The sequence below is a fragment of the Pipistrellus hanaki genome, assembly GCF_964339955.1.
Source record: "Pipistrellus hanaki genome assembly, chromosome: 2".
Taxonomy (NCBI): domain Eukaryota; kingdom Metazoa; phylum Chordata; class Mammalia; order Chiroptera; family Vespertilionidae; genus Pipistrellus; species Pipistrellus hanaki.
Genome location: NC_140504.1, coordinates 41718864 through 41735468, shown reverse-complemented (window position 1 = coordinate 41735468; position 16605 = coordinate 41718864). Strand labels below are relative to the sequence as shown.

The 16605-nt window shown below is 42.1% G+C and overlaps 1 protein-coding gene across 1 annotated transcript; it reads right to left on the bottom strand.

Annotated features, from left to right (window-relative positions):
* Positions 1-7223: 7223 nt before the first annotated feature.
* On the bottom strand, positions 7224-11839 carry RTP4 (receptor transporter protein 4). Its single transcript, XM_084873525.1, has 2 exons — positions 11616-11839; positions 7224-8536 (listed from the first exon to the last, which is right to left on the bottom strand). Exons 1-2 carry the CDS (start codon positions 11723-11725, stop codon positions 7444-7446), a joined length of 1203 nt encoding a protein of 400 aa, XP_084729651.1. The 5' UTR covers positions 11726-11839; the 3' UTR covers positions 7224-7443.
* Positions 11840-16605: the final 4766 nt, after the last annotated feature.

Sequence of the window (16605 nt, the reverse complement as noted above, 5' to 3'; positions counted from 1 at the left end):
TTTTCCTAAAGCCAAATAATCAATAACAGTTTTGCCAAACTATCTAGGTTCTATATAGGCATACCTTGTTTTATTGTGCTGTGCTTTATCATACTCCACAGGTGTTGCAATTTTTTTATAAGTTGAAGGCAGGACTCTCCGCCAGCAAAAAGATTACAACTCGATTTATTGGGTTGCAGCTTTATTGTGGTGTTCTGGAACCAAACCTGCAATATCTCCAAGGCATGCCTGTACATAAGTTCTCACTCCCATTTGGCAAATAAACTCTTACAAAATCCTTGAGTTTAAGAACTTGAAGGACTTTAACAGATCCCTATGCCAACCCAGCACATTCATTTAATTCCCTTTAGTTAACATCTCTGCCAATATGTCATCTGGCCTCACTTGAATGCTTCCAATGAAGGTTCCAACAGAGAATATGCAGAAAAGGAGCTCAGAGAGACTGGGTCATAAGGACTGAGCGTGTGGGTGGTGATGGGGTGATTAAGGAATCCTGCTGTGGAGAAGGAGGGTATTGAGAACTTGCCTTGGGTTTGGGGAATGTGGAGACAAGAACCCAGTGTAGGATTCCTCACAGGTCATTGTTTACATAAGCAGCAGCTAAGGGGAGTGGAGCAGATGGAATGGGCAGATCTGAAGAAGGGAACAAACCACTTTCCTAAACAGCCCTTTCTCCAATTGACAGTTTGGCTCTTATACATGTTGGTCTTTCTGGATTGTGTTGTAAGGACAAAAATATTGAGTTGGGCATAATGAGATTTCAATTACTATTGTACATATGCCAGCAGTTAACAATATGATCTTGGACAAGTTAAAAAAAAAACTTATCTGAAACTGGGACACAGGTGAAAGAGATTATTGGGTGTTCTTTCAATGACGGACTTGACTTTCTATTTACCAGACTCTTTTACTTCACATTAAGGCAGAGGCTCATTTGGAAAATTTTGTTCAGTAGAGAGACAAATAATTTCTTCCCAGTGAAATTAATAGCTGCAAAGTTTACAGTTTATGATCCTGTTAAACAGAAACCAGTTTTTGAGTACTTATAACCCAGCAAGCCATTAAATTGCCTATCTGTACCTAGCTTCTCCAACGCTTTTTGGGCGGTCTTAAATCTTATTGCTTTCTCATTAATGAATAAGCTCAATAAAACATTTGAAGCCCATTCATTTAACATCTGTATGAGAGACATAGTTTTACTTTTTTTTTAAATTAGTCTTTAACAGGCAACTCACTCACTTCTTTATCTAAGGATTTGGTCTCCTTATCTGTTAAAAGATACATTAGTATTAGAAGGTCTCTAAGGACCCAATCTAAGGTGTCTGACCCACTGAGCCACCTGGGACCCTCTTTCCTATCTTCCCAGGGTCTCCAGAGAAAGGGCCACTCTAAGTCTTTGCAACAGAGAATCAATGCCTGACAGCACCGCTCCCTGCCACCCGGCCCTCAGAGAGGTGGTCAGATCACAGAAGAACACTGCGCTGCTTGCCTGCCGCAGCTCTAAGATTGTTTAGACGTTCCCAGGCACCAGACTACATTGTTTTGCCCAATTTCCTCCCATTGCCCTGCCTCTCCCTTCCCCTTCCCCAACCACCCCCAACTTCCCACTATAAACCTCAGAAATGTCTAATTCCACATCCCCAGGCTTTTAGTTTAATCTGAGGGGAAGGCATCCCCACTAAGTGCTCATCTCCTTGACATTCTTAAGTGGAAATTGGTGGCTTTTGGCCTCTGCTGAGGCAGCAGGGGTCAAATCGCTATTCTTCTCACTCCCACTGCTCTAATCCAGGTTTGGCTCTAACATCGGAGGAATCTGCCCTCCCAGACCTCCTGAGGCTTCTCTCCCTCTGCGTTCTTGGCGTGAGGATGCTCAGCCAAGTCATACTTCAACTGAAAGCACCTTGAGTTCACCAGGGCTGAAGATGTGAAGGGCAGATGGAGGCAGAGAACATGAAAGGCAGGCCTAGAAAGGCCATTGGTTGCATTTAGCATTTTGTGAAATCCATAGCTTTTGGCCCTGGGACTATAATTAATGATCAACACATAGAAAAACTTTTCCATTTCAGGGGATGGTGATTTTGTTAATAGGAGCCTTTTATTTGCTGAGTCTTCTTGGGTCAGATTTCTGTTTGCCTGAGAAACAGCTCAGTGCTTACAGTGTTCATAAAATAAATATGGTTCTCTTTCTGATCCCAGCTTGGCTGCCTAGCCTGACTGAAAATAAGCGCTCATGGCTTGGTGAGATGCTGCTAGGTTTCTCTCCACACTTTTCTCTCTTCAGTAACATTCCAGTCTACTGTATTAGGAATTAGGCTAGTTCCCCAGCATGGGAAGGAAGTCACGCTTCCCAGGCTACCAGCCACACCTTGGCCCTCTCCACTCCTCGACTATAAAGTTTGTGGGAGCCAAAACCGGTTTGGCTCAGTGGATAGAGCATTGGCCAGCAGACTGAAGGGTCCTGGGTTCGATTCTGGTCAAGGGCATGTACCTTGATTGTGGACACATCCCCACTGGGGGGTGTGCAGGAGGCAGCTGATCGATGTTTCTCTCTCATCGATATTTCTGGTTTTCTATTCCTCTCCCTTCCTCTTTGTAAAAAATCAATAAAATATATTTTTTTAGAAAACTTGTGAGAGGTGAAGGATGTAGGTGAAATGTGGGCTCAACAAATCAAATAATATTTATTTGGTACTGAGTGGTTATACAAGGTGTCGTAGAAACAAAATCATCAAATGTTTGGATATGATTATTCTGGAAATGTAACTTGCAATCAATCAGCAATGAACCTATTTGATACCTGAATGGGTTCTTTTCTTAAGGACAAAACAAAATAAAAGAAGACAAAAACCTTCCTTCTTTATATGACAAAAAACTTGGGGATCCTCTGCTCTAGTTAAAGACAAGTTTCTCCAATAACTTTTGGGGGCACGGGTATTTGTATCCCTGAGAAGAAAGGCCAACTCTAAATGGACCACATGCCTCTTTATAAAACCCTTGAGTGTTGGGGACACAGTTCTCTGCAGGTTCACACCCTGGCCAAGGAAAGGGCCAGGTTGAACACACCAGCTTCCTGGGGCCCAGCCCCTTAACATGATAATGACAGAAATTAGAGCCATCCTTAAAACCTTAAAAATATAGAGGTGGTGGTCTTCAGCTCATGTTATTTAATTCATCAGTCTGGCCCCTGTAGAAATCAGTCACATCTTGGAAGATGGCATTGGACTACATCAAAGTCAACCAAGTAGAGGTCTCAATTACAACTGCTGTGCCAGAAGTGATATTTTTGCTAGAGCAATGCACATTGCTTCAGGTACATGGTATATGGAGATTGATCAGAATGATGTATTTTTCTCATCCTTATCAAGGATAACCAAAAGTATTTGATATTTATATAGAAAGGATAGTAGCCTACATTTGCATTTTTGTCCCAAGGCTATGTTAACTCTCTCATCCTGCATCATAATATAATCTGCAGAGCCTGAACCATCTCAACATTAAGCAGAACATTACATTGGTCCACTCTATCAATGGCATCATGTTAATCAGACCAGATGAGTGAGAAGTGGCAAGTGCACCAGAGACCTTGGTAAGACACATGCACTCCAGAAGGTGGAAAATAACCCCTATAATGATCCCTTCCTACATTCCCAAAGGTTTCTGAGGTATACTAATTTGGAACATGCCAAGACAACACTGCCAAAGTACAGGTTAGATTATTGCATTTGGGGCATTTCATCAATAGTCCACACTTTGATTCATTTCCTGAATGATAAAGATACCAATTTTAAGTGGGACCCACAATTAGAAAGGGCTCTGCAGCAGGTCCACAATGCTGTGCAAGCAGCCGTGTCATATAGGCCAAGTGATCCAGCACACATTTGATATTAGAGATACTGTAGTTGAAAACAGTGGCATGTGGTGTTTATGGCAATCCCCAGTAGGAGAAACACAATTTATAACACTTGTCTTCTGATGCAAGGCCATGCCAGTTGCATCAGAGAATTATATGCTATTCAAAACTCAACTCCTACAAGCTACTTGATGATACTAGAGGTAAAACTCCCGATTAGGAGATATCAAAAGATGATGAGGCTAGAGATGCACATAGTGACCTAGGTTCTGAAAGGCCCATTAGGTTATAAGGTTGAGCACAAGTCATCAAAATATGGACATGTTGTATCCAGATTGAGCACAAGTCAAGGGTAGAGAATACAAATCTGGGTGAACTGGAGGCCCAGCCCCCATGCTGACCACCACCAGCTAGTAGAGGAAGGAAAGGGCCAGTGTTGGTTCCCCAGTAATTTTTGTGGTGAAAGCTGAAAAGAGACTATGGCTGCACTCCAGTCTCAATCAGGGTGGTATATACATTATATACCTCTCATTCTGAAGGGGATAGTAATTCATCTTCACTAGAATCAGCACATATTCCATACATAGGTTTGTAGGACTTCAGCTACATGAATTTTCAAGGGCTTATGGAGTATTTATTTGATCCAAAAACCCAGGATCCCTCATGTTAGGGACTGAATTGTGTTCCCTCAAAATTCAACTGTTGAAGTGCTAACTCTTAATAGCTCAGAATGTGACCTTATTTGAAAATAAGATTGTTGAAGATGAAACTAGGTAAGATGAGTATATACTGGAGTAGGGTGGGCTCCTAATTCAGTATGACTGATATCATTATAACAGGGAAATTTAGAACCCAGACATACACATGTGAAGAATGTGAACACAAAAGAGAGGTCAGGGTAGTGCTTCTACAAGCAGTGAAACTCCAAAGATTTCCCACAAACCACCAGAAGTTAGGTGAGAGGCCTGAAACAGATTCTCTCTCAAAGCCCTAGCAAACTAATACATCACATCCAATAAATGAGCAAATTTGTAGCAAGAGTTATAGCAGAGGTGATAGGCCTTCGGATTCTTCTGGTTTTATCAAATATAGCATCACCCAGAAGCTGCTGGCCTGAGAAATGAGTGGTATAGCCTCTTAAAGTTGCAACTGTAGTACAGCTTGGAGATGCTATCTTGTGAAATGAGTCATCACCCACCAGGATGTATACATCCCAAATCAATTACTATCATATAGTCTGCCCCCTATAGAAGGAATATATAGGTCTGAAATTCAAGAGGTGAAAGTCGGAGTTACCCTGTTTACTTACCATCACTCATCTTAAATCAGTTACCATTTTTGCATCTCCCTCAGCCACAACTCAAGGTTCTGCAGGTCTGGAGATTCTGATGAGGAATGCTTCCATGAAAGAACTCAGTAAGAATACCATGGCCTCCTATTACTGGTCTTTTCAGAGATCTTTTGCCAAGAGATAAACAGGCAAGAAAAAAAGTGACTCTCCTGACCATCAAAGGAATGATCAGTGTGAGTAGGAAGAATGTGTGTACACAGTATGGGTAAGAAGAATATATTTGGCACCCAAGTGTTCTACTGCGGCATCTCTTGATACTTTACATCTCTTGATAATTTTGAGAGTGGATGGACAAATGTAGATGCCACAAACTGAGAAAAGCCTTATGATTGAGGGCTCAAACTCCTCAAGGTTGAAGGTCTGAACCTCATTAGTTTAGCCACCTAAACAGCAGAGGTGGCAAGGTAAGGATAATCAAGAATGTGCAGTAAAGGGAGATCATGCTTATCCAGTGGCCATCCCAAGACCAGATGCAGTTGGGAGTGGGGGTGGGGGTTAGGAAGTGTTGTGTGTGTGTGTGTGTGTGTGTGTGTGTGTGTGTGTGTGTGTGATTAGATTGCCCACTAAATTTCTCTCTTGAATGCTTTTTCAGGAAGAAAAAAATTCTGGGTGATCCTTTCCCAAATTCAGTGAACTTTTTATACCAAGCAACTAGATTCCAATGGTTTAAGATGTATATTGCAGTGGAGACTGTGGTGTGTTGCCCAGATCCCTCCTTCAGAACTGGAGTACTCATTTCCCTGGCATCAGGAAGGATTGCCTGATGATGGCTTGTTGCTGAGATTCTCCCAAGGTTGATGCCTCCAGTCACAGGTATTGTAGATTGCCACACCTAAGGTTGTCCCAGAGGATCATATCCATTTTTTCATAAATACTAAATCTTCTACTGTCTTTCTGAGATATAAAAAATAGTTTTAATTTTTTTTAAAAAAAAATTTTTTATTATCCTTGAATCTTTTCTTTTTTTCTGATTTTTTTCCCTTCACATTAGGGGATTCATCAAATATTTGATATTCCCTTGGCTATATGTCCAAATGCAAATGCAAGACATTAAAAAACTGACTGGAGACTCTGTGTGGTTGTAGCTATCCAAGATGGCCAGTCCATTGGAGGAATCTCTCCATGATCACCACCCTCACTCCCATTTCACTATATGCATTTTTTTCTGAAAGAGTTATCATTCATTCTCCTGTGTGTTTGAGGGGTGGGTGGGTAGGACGTAAGGCTGGTTCCTATGTTTGGTAGTGGCTAAGGGAGTCCCACTAGTCAGCAGGTAGACTTTCACCGTCTTTCTGATTGCTGTGTGGCATTCCTTGTCTTAGCTGTGCCTGGGTCCGGAAGCCCAGAGTCCCTTTCCCCATTGTCTTCAGAGTGTAAACCCCCATTTCCCTGAAGTAAGTTATGAATAGTTACCAGGCCACATGGAAATGGAGTAAAGAAACTTGGAATACAGGCTTTCAGCCAGTCCTTCTACTTCAGCCTTCTAAGGTCCCACTTTCAGATCTTGTTGCCTACAGGTTTTGAGCCCTTCTGAAGTCAACTCACATAAATTGCTTTGCATTTCAGTTTTTCCTTGCCTAACTTCTATTTCAGATCTCTCAGTTCTTCTAAGTCACTTGCCAATCCAGTCCATCAGTTTTCTAGCTTCAACCCATTCTCTTTGCCCAAATATTTGTGTCTTTTTTCCCCCTTTTACTGTCAGCGGGGTTTCAAGAGAGATCAGAGAGAAATACTAGTACACATGTTTAATCCTCTATATTCAGCTTATAGAATAACTTTCTATTTTGTTTGTTTTTAGGGAAAATATCTTTCACCATAAGATAGAAAATGACCTTTATCATCATTTTTGTGTGTTTGTCCCCATCAGCCTTTATCCCCTCTATGCTCTCTTCCACTTAAACCCTGTTCCCTTGAATAACTTTCTAATAACACTCATGACCCTAAGTCCTTGTGAAGATACAGTCTATATATATTGATACCAATGAGTGAATGGATAAGTAAATGAACAAATGAACAAGCACCTTTTAGTCATTTAACAAATATTTATTATTAGAATTATTGTCTGCTAGGTCATGTTTTAAACTATCTGCAAAGGAAGTACAGGAAACCAGTGCTTAGTCTACAAACTTGACTTTGCTTGGTCTCAAAGCAAATTCTTTGTCACATTAAAATAGCAGCTAGTTCATTGATTACCACAAAATTAAAACAAGAGGAGAAAACAAGCCTATTTTCATCATTCTATTTAAAAGAATTTGGATGCAACGAAGTTCCACAAATCAGCAACACGGTCACAGCCCCAACTGAACAAGTTAGTTAGGCCAGGGGAGTCATTTGATGGCATTTTGGTAGAGGATCTGGAAAAGCTGTCTGGAGCATCCCCTCTGGGTAAATAACTCTCCTGCCTTCTATAGATGCCTCGAGTTCCATTGAAGGTTCCAGATCCATGTGTATCTATGAAGCTTACCCTCCGTGTGGGCTGTAGGTCTGTTTTCTTTGGGGCTTGGAGACATGCCCCTTGTGTGGCTTGTGAAACTGTCTCCTGTTTAGACTGTTGGCTGACCTGCTTTACAGCCTGAGAGTATGTCTTCTGGAAGATCTGTGGTCCTGTTCTCAGAGCAGATTGTGAATTTGCCCCCTGTGAAGATAATGAGCCTACTGCTCGTGTGGACTGTAAGGTTGTCCACCCTGAGGGAAGTGACCCTGATACTTGGATGGGCTGTGACCCTGTTCTATGTGCAGCCTGATGGTCTGACCCAAGTGTCAGTTGTCGGCCTGTCTCCCGTTTGGGCTGAGGGCCTGTCCCAGGCACTTGGGTTCCAGCAGTGGCATGGCTTGTCCCTGAACTCTTATGCTCATAGGAATCTCCACTCCTTTGAGCCTCCTTTGCCTTAGCTGACTGGTTCATGGCTTGGGTTTGGCTGAATATGTCATCAAAGCTCCCAATCTCCATGTAGGAGGAAGGGGAGTTGGATGGTTGTGCCATGTAGTTTTGTGAGGTCAGTCCACAGAAGCCCAGATTGCAAGCCTCACAATTGGTCATGTCATGGGACCCATCCAAAGGCAATTCTGGGATCACCGGTATCTCTGAGAACTTCCTGATGCCATTTCCGTAGCATCTCTCTTGAATGCGGTACACCAGATTGTTCAAAATCCTCATGGCACTTTCGGTGGAGAACTCAGGCTTCTCAAATTGAGCCCCGGAACACTTCTTGCACCTCTGAGCAAAGAGCCGCATAAGCACATGGCCCTGGGACTCTCGGGGCTTCAGGTACATATGACATAGGACCTGTACCTGGGCGGAACCCCAAATTCGCCTGCATGAGGAGCACCGGAACCTGCAGACAGAAGGAAGAAGACCATTGTTCTTTCAGCTGATTGTTGACCTGAGGGAAATGGTCCTGCCTTGGTCTTTAAGATCCCTTACAAGTTGAAAAAGTGCATGTGCTATTGACAAATTGACAAATAAAAATAAGAGAAATCGTGTTTCAAATAAAGCTTTTCCCTATGACCCACTGAGCTTCCACATATATATAATTCCAAGTCTATCGCTTGGCAGCAAAATATCTCTGGATATTTCAGAGGGAAGATATTTCTGTCATCTGCCAGCAAAATTTGGTCCTCACAATGTTCACAGAAAACACTCATAAGGTTCAGTAATCCCCTATTATCTGTGGTGGATATGTGACCTCCCCATAGTGGATGCCTGAAATCACAGATGGTATCAACCTTATATATACTTTTTTCCTATACATGCATACACTATGATAAAACTTAATTTACAAATTATGCACAGTAAGATATTGACAGCAATAACTAATAATAAAATAGAAAATTATAACAATACTCTCCAATAATTTTTATATTTTTCAGCCCAAACATAGTCCTGAATCTGTAAAACCATTCCTCACTTGCAGTAAATGGCTTGGTGTCCCTTTTTTCAGGGATTACCTTGCTGAAGTCTTTGTATATGCTCAATGCTTTCTGGCAAAACACATTGCAGTCAATTGGAATACATTTCCTGTTTATGTCTTCCACTTACAAAGTGAATGCCTCTTCCATATTAACTTAGCACTTACCATGCATTGAGGCCAGAAGTTTCGCAGTCAGAGGTGTGACAGCAAAACTAGCAAAAATTTCTCTTTCCTTCCTCACAAGTCCATGGATAGAAGATTCATTCTTATCATAAGTCATAACAACCTCAGCATATGGTTTGTTTCTTTCCTTATTAAGTCTAGAAGTTTCACCTTTTCACTTAAAGAAAAAACACTTTACAACTTCTCTTTGGCATTATCTGAATTGCCAGCACTATTGCCCTGTACTTTGAGGCCATTATTAAGTAAACTAAGGGTACTTGAACACAACCATTGCCACACCATGACAGTGATCTGATAGTCAAGATGGTAGTGAGTGACTGATGGGCAGGGAGCATATGCAGTGTAGAGATACTGGACAAATCATATCCTGTCTAGATTAGAGTAAGACTTCACAAAATTTTACCACCCTACTCAGAAAGCAAATGATTTTTAAAAATATATATATATTTTTATCTTTTACAGAGAGGAAGGAAGAGGGATAAAGAGTTAGAAATATCAATGAGAGAGAAACATCAATCAGTTTCCTCTTGTACACACCCTACTGGGGATGTGCCCGCAACCAAGGTACATGTCCTTGACTGGAATCAAACCTGGGACCTTTCAGTTCACAGGCTGACGCTCTATCCACTGAGCCAAACCAGTCAGGTCAAAAAAGCAAATGATTTAAAACTAATGAATTATTTAATTCTGGAATTGACCATTTAATGTTTTTGGAACACAGTTGACTGTGGTTAACTAAAACCACAGAAAGTATAACTGTACATTAGGGAGGACTATCTACCTATTTTGAAGCAGGCACTGAAGACCCCTTCTGACAAGGCATCATTGAGCCCAATATCCAGATGAGAAAGTTGAATCATAAGGGATACACAACTTGCTCAAGAACATACAAGTTAAGTAGAAATAGAGTCATGTTTTAGTCCCCGGCCATTTGAGAGCAACACCTCTAGTCCTGCACCCAGGAAAACAGACTCAGGACCTGGGACCATAATACATAGGTTTTGGTTTACATCTGGGGGACCTTGGCAAAAAAGCACTTCCTTACTCAAAGCCTCAATTTTTATATCCATCAGATAAAAAAATTAATCATAAAATGAGATAGTATGTAAACTACAAAATGCTTTTCAAAATATGATTGATGTTTTTCCAAAGGTATGCTGATAAATTGCTTTTCCCATCTCAGAATGACTATCAAGTCCAGTCATCTGAACAAGCCAAACACCTTCCTGTTTGGGGGAGTGCCTCAAGGTGCTCTGGTTGGTGCGGAGAGGGACACTTACAGCCCACTGGCTTAAAAAGCATGGCAGAATGACTTACATGGGCTCTGGCCAGTGCCTTGAAAACTGTTCTGCAGAGCCCCAGATAATAGGCTCTGCCACTAAAAATAGTATACATTTCTACATATCACATATGTTCTCTATAACATATGATATATAAATGTTATTATAAATGTATGATAAATAAAGTGTATATATATATATATATATATATATATATATATATATATATATATATATGCCCTGTTTCCCCGAAAATAAGACAGTGTCTTATATTAATTTTTTCTCCCAAAGTTGTGCTAGGTCTTATTTTCAGGGGATGTCTTATCTTTCCATGCACTAAGTCTTATTTTTGGAGGATGTCTTATTTTCAGGGAAACACGGTGTGTGTGTATATATATATATATATATATATATATATATATATATATTATTATTATTATTATTATTATTATATAACTTGGAAACTCACTGGAGGTTAAAAAGGCAGATGGCCAATAAGAGAAAGGCTCTACTTAGGGACTCCAGGGGCTAGGGTTTGGCTGTCCCTCTTGAAGCATCATTCCCTTCTATTATCCTCAGACTTTCAGCAAAGCAGTATTCAAAGTGATTGCTTGGCATTCATCAATTCTTGGGGCTTTAAAGGAAAGCCCAGTCCCAAGCTGGTACTAAACAGGGCTAGCGGGGTGGCTGCAGCCTGGGGAAGCCAGTCAGGACTGATGGGGGAGGTGCAGAAGGTGCTAGATTGGAACAAATGAGGGGTTGAGAGAATAGGAGGACAGATTTATGGAACATGGAAGCATTCCTTAGGGAATTGCAGAAATATTTAGGGAGGAAACCTAATAAAAGAAGACACTTCCTAGAGTTAAGCAAAATGGAGGCTTAGAGTCTTATTTAGATCCTAAAGAACACTGTGACCACAAAAGGATGAGAAGCCTGGTAACATTTATTCTTTTAACAAGCTCTCAAAGGCATCAATCAGTGCTGAGTGGAGCCTCCTTGCCTAGGGAAGCCGACTGCCAAGCAAACTCTAACCCACCTACCTGCCAAATGCTGTCTGCTGGTATTGCTTCCCTCCTTGGGCCACACAGCCTGGCTGCAGAGTCTCATCAAACTTCAGAGTCCATCTGTGCCGGGGTTTCACCTCCTGCATCAGTTCTTGAAACGTCTGCTCCCATGCCCCAACTTCCAAAATTATTATCTCTTTAGGCCTGGAGTTCAAGTTTAGTGAGGAGCTTTCCTTTTGACTTGATGCACAAACAAGAGACAAAGGTAGTTTCAGTTTCCATTTGACGTCACATTCAGGAAATACAAAGAGCAGCCTTTCTTCTGAGGACAGAGGGCAGCAGAGTTTTGCTAGTTTGTAAACAGCCCTTGCTAAGAGATGCCTGAGCACAGAGCTCTGCTCCACATTCTTGGGGCACCAGTAAGTTAGCTTTCTTTTTATTATTGACAGTATTACAGATGTCCCCCCTTTCCCCCCTTTTGCCCACTTCCACCCAGTCCTCCCCACACCCCCACCCCCTCAGCCTTCACCACACTTTTGTCTATCCATTGGTTATGCATATATGTTCTTTGGTTAATCCCTTCACTTTCTTTCACCGCTCCCCTCTGACATTTATCAGTCTGTTCATGCATCCATGCCTCTGGCTCTTAATTATTGATAGCTTTTATTTAATTTTCCTCCCATTTCATACCACACAAAACACTAAGCTCAGCACTGGGGCAGGTACAATTGACTAAGAAACAGTTCCTACCCCAATAGATGCTCAAACCCTTATGCAGACCCAGGGGAGTGGGGGAACATGTATTGGACACTTGTCTCATGCACCAGATGAACCCTCACCGCAGTCCTCTGAGGGGGATCATAACAGATATTTTGTGGTTGAGCATCATAGAGAACTAGGGTACCTTGTTTAAAGCCATCCAGGTAGTCAGCAGCACAGGTAAGACTGAACCCAGCCTGGCCTATGTGACTTCAACATGTGCTATGTCTCCACCCACCCCCTTCCATGAGGAGCAGCTGAAAATGGTGTTCACAGTCCAGGCTGGCTTTCTAGAGACAGCATGAGAAGGACCGTCTTAAAACCCTTACCTCGTGGTTTGCTCATTTCCTGGGTCCCAGGGCAGGACAGCAGGCTGAATGAAAGGATTATTTAACTCTGCCTTCCACTATGTAAATTATCTTGGGACAGTATACAACCACCTGTGGGACCTGATTTAAAAAAAAATGAAAAGATAGAATATAGAATTCTCATTCAGGGGGTGAGGGATGGGACTAGATGATCTTTACAGTCGCCTCTAACTCAAAAACTCTGAGATTCTAGTAAGCTCTGTCTCTTTGAAGTTCAAATTCAAATGGGGGAGATAAAACAGGCAGGACACTGTGTCCTTGGAAGCCCCACTACAGTTACTGTGTCCCAGATATGCTTGGCCTGTGTTCTGAGGCTCTCTAGACTTTAACATGTTCTGTGTGGAAGGTAGAAACACCCTCCCCCTTTTCATTTTCTCCCAGGACAGTCTACCCTATACATAACTATACACATGGGGGGCAGCCCTTAGGAATCAACCTGCTCTCTTGCCCTAACTGGTTTTTCTCAGTGGATAGAGCATCAGACTGAAGGATTCCAGGTTCAAGTCACATTGATGATTCTCTCCCCATCCCTTCTGCTCTCTCTCTAAAAAATCAATGAAAAAAATATCTTCAGGTGAGGATTAACAACAACAACAAAAAAAAACTTGCTTTCTTTTCCTCTGATTATTATATGTAAAAAACACTGAGACTCAGAGGAAAGAACTCTCCTGCCCAAGGTCACACAGAAAATTGGTGCCATACTGGATCAGAAGCCAGACATTTAATGATTTCTGCCCACTGGCCCCAACCATACACAGGTCCTTTCCCCCACACTTTCTTCTACTTTCTGCTAGATTTAAGACCATTTCTTTTTTTTTTTTTTACATATTTTCTTGATTTTTTTTTATTGCCCCCCTCCCTTCCTCCCACACATCCCCTCCCTCCCCATAGTTTTATGTCCATTGGTTGTACTTATATGCATTTATACAAGTCCTTCGGTTGATCTATTATCTCCCCCTGATACAGAGCATGGCCACATATCCTGCCTCCTGACTCCTCAAATGGTTATTTTCTCCAAAATGTAACCTTGATTGATCCTTTGCACTCCCTGCCCTCAGCCTCTGCTTTGTGTCTTTCCTTTAACATACACAACTGCCACAGGCCAGCCTAATCCAAAGGACAGGGAAGGGGGAAAACTCTGCGTATGATTTGAGATTTGAGGGCAAAGAAGAACAAAAGGAAATTACGACTCTTTTAAAACTACACAGATCAGCCAAAACCAATTTGGCTCAGTGGTAGAGCGTCGGTCTGCGGACTGAAAGGTCCCGGGTTCGATTCCGGTCAGGGGCATGTACCTTGGTTGCAGGCATATCCCCAGTAGCGGGTGTGCAAGAGGCAGCTGGTCGATGTTTCTCTCTCATAGACGTTTCTAGTTCTCTATCTCTCTCCCTCCCTCTCTGTAAAGAATCAATAAGATATATTTTTAAAAATTAAAATAAAAAAATAAAAAAATAAAACTACACGGATCCACTATTACTACTTTTTTTTTTTTTAATCAAGGCATTGTAACTTACGATAGAATCACAGATTTGCTTTTTTTGGAAAAGACCTTGTGATCTTCCTCTTATGTCACTGAGAACCATGGCATAGAAGTGACTTACTCAATCATACAGTGTGATGTGATGACCTGTAGGCTTTTACCAGTGGTTGGTGCCTTATCATAGGTTGGTTAAAGTGTTCCTGAAAATACAGTAGGGATAGAGGAAGGAGTTCCCAAAACAACAAAGCACAGGTCAATTTTCTAAAGGGGCCATGGGTAAATTTAGACTTTTAACAGCTCAGAGCTGCAATTAATTTATAGGATAATCTAATTCTGGAATGTCAAGTGATATTTTCTCCTATTCTTGCCTAAGACTGACCTTGTTAATCAATGCTGAAACCCTTGTCTCTGGGTCCGGGTGTAACTTCAGAACCATTTCATCACGGTACTGGATAGCCATTTCCACACATTAGTAAATGAAACAATTCTTTTGCCATACATGCAATAGTCCAGCTTCCATGTTTTACAAGTTGCAGAAACCAAAAGCCAAGACAGATTTGCAATAACTAGAGCAAACGTCCAGTTTCATAATGTTAGCTATTCACCTAGTTTATTTCTATAATTTTTTAAAAAATTAGCTTAGAGGTTGTGGAAGATGGGGTGACATGATTTGATTTAAAGAGAGAAACAAAAAACATTCCTTGATATAGCAAAAAAAAAAATTACTTACATGTTAAATATCTCTTCAACAGAAAATTTCAAGGTGACTGATCTGGAAAACAATGAGGCTAGATGATTCCTAACCTAAGTCCATTTCTCCTGAGTCAAGGCTTCGGAGTGCAGAGAGATACATTCTGGACTAGGAGATATATCTTTACTCCCAGGCCCTGGAATGACCTCTGTAATAAGTGGCAGAGCCAGGACTCAAGTTTCTGATGCTGCACTAAATCCAATGAAAGCATGAGCTTGTCTAAAGAAGGAATTGGTTGCTAAAAGCAGGAGGCACATGAAACTATTGAGACGGGGTCTTCAAGCTGCTCCTCTAAAGTTATACTCTCTGGGCTGAGGCCCTGAGCACATCAGATGAACCATTGTTACAGTTATGACTACCTCTTGGCATAAGGTCAGTCTGGAGGAGAAGGGAAGTACTGAGATCACAACGTTCTGGAATGTAATGGAAATGGGCTGGTTCCACTCACTGCCCCTACACTGCACAGTACAGATCATCACAGCTGCTTACAATAAGGAACAGAAAAGTCAAGGGAAAACAGAATTAGACAGTTGTCTTACAAATATCAAAGAAGAGGGGTTCTGCTCAGGAGGGCAGAGTAGGTAGATACTATACTCACCTCCTCCCATGAATATATCAAAATTATAACTCAAATTATAGAGCCACCAACCAGGATAACCATCTCAAAACTAGCTGAACAGAAGTCCTATAACTAAGGATATCCAGCCCCACACCCACATGCAGCATTTGAGGATATGGAGGGATATCTCAGCTGCAGAGGTTTCCCCTGAGAAGCAAGGGGTCTCAGCCCCATGCCAAGCTCCCCAGTCTAGAATACTGGTGTTGGGAAGAGGATCCCATGCACCAGCTGGCAGTGAAAATCAGTAGGGAATCCTCTGTATGTCTGTCCAGGTGAGAGGGTGAGACAGAAGTTTGCTGGAAATCCAGGTTTCGTCTTAAAGGGCCAGTGCACAATGTTTTGCTCACAGGCACTCACCTTGGGTTCTGGGGAAGGGATAGTAGCTGGTGGGGCTGGGGGGCCAGAGACATACAAGGAAAGACTTCCCTAAGTTGTGTGGCTTCCATGCAAGGGTTGGAGGGATGGCTGCCACTGCCTATGTATTGAATCCACCTCCCACAAACATTCCTCCGTTTAGCCCTCTCCTCACACAGCCAAACATAAATCTGCATTAGCCTGGTGAACTCTATTAGCCCCACACTGACTGATGGCTCCCTGATACCCCACTCATTAACTTGACCAAGGTCCAGCTCTTTTGATGGCAATCAGCCTGGGCACACGCTGAAATTTTTCTTTAAAAATTCCAGTCAAGCTTGATGAATGCCAAACATAAAGGCCAAAACTGAATTGTTTGCCTTCAGTGCGAGGGCTACAGGGGCAACCACCATTGTCTTTGTGCTGAACTCTCCCACTGCACAGCCAAACCTGATTTGGCATTAGCCTCGTAAACTCTATTAGCTCCATGATGATAACTCCCTCACCCAACACGTGATCCACCCAAGGCTCTTTCAGTGGCTGAGCCTGTGGGCAGCTGTCTAGATCTGACTTGTCCCAGGCCTGGAATTGACGTCAGTCAGCTTTTGTTGTCAGTGCAACCCCTCCTACATGCATCCAGGTCCTGCACAGGCAGCTGCCAACTGAGGATTGTTTTGCAATTCCTAACAGGTAGG

Bases quoted from the DNA above. Each gene is read 5' to 3' on its own strand.
- RTP4 (XM_084873525.1), bottom strand. From the start codon at position 11,725: ATGCAGGAGGTGAAACCCCGGCACAGATGGACTCTGAAGTTTGATGAG. The intron at 8,537-11,615 runs GTAGGTGGGTTA...TTCTGTCTGCAG, and splicing joins CAGCAGACAGCATTTGGCAG to GTTCCGGTGCTCCTCATGCA.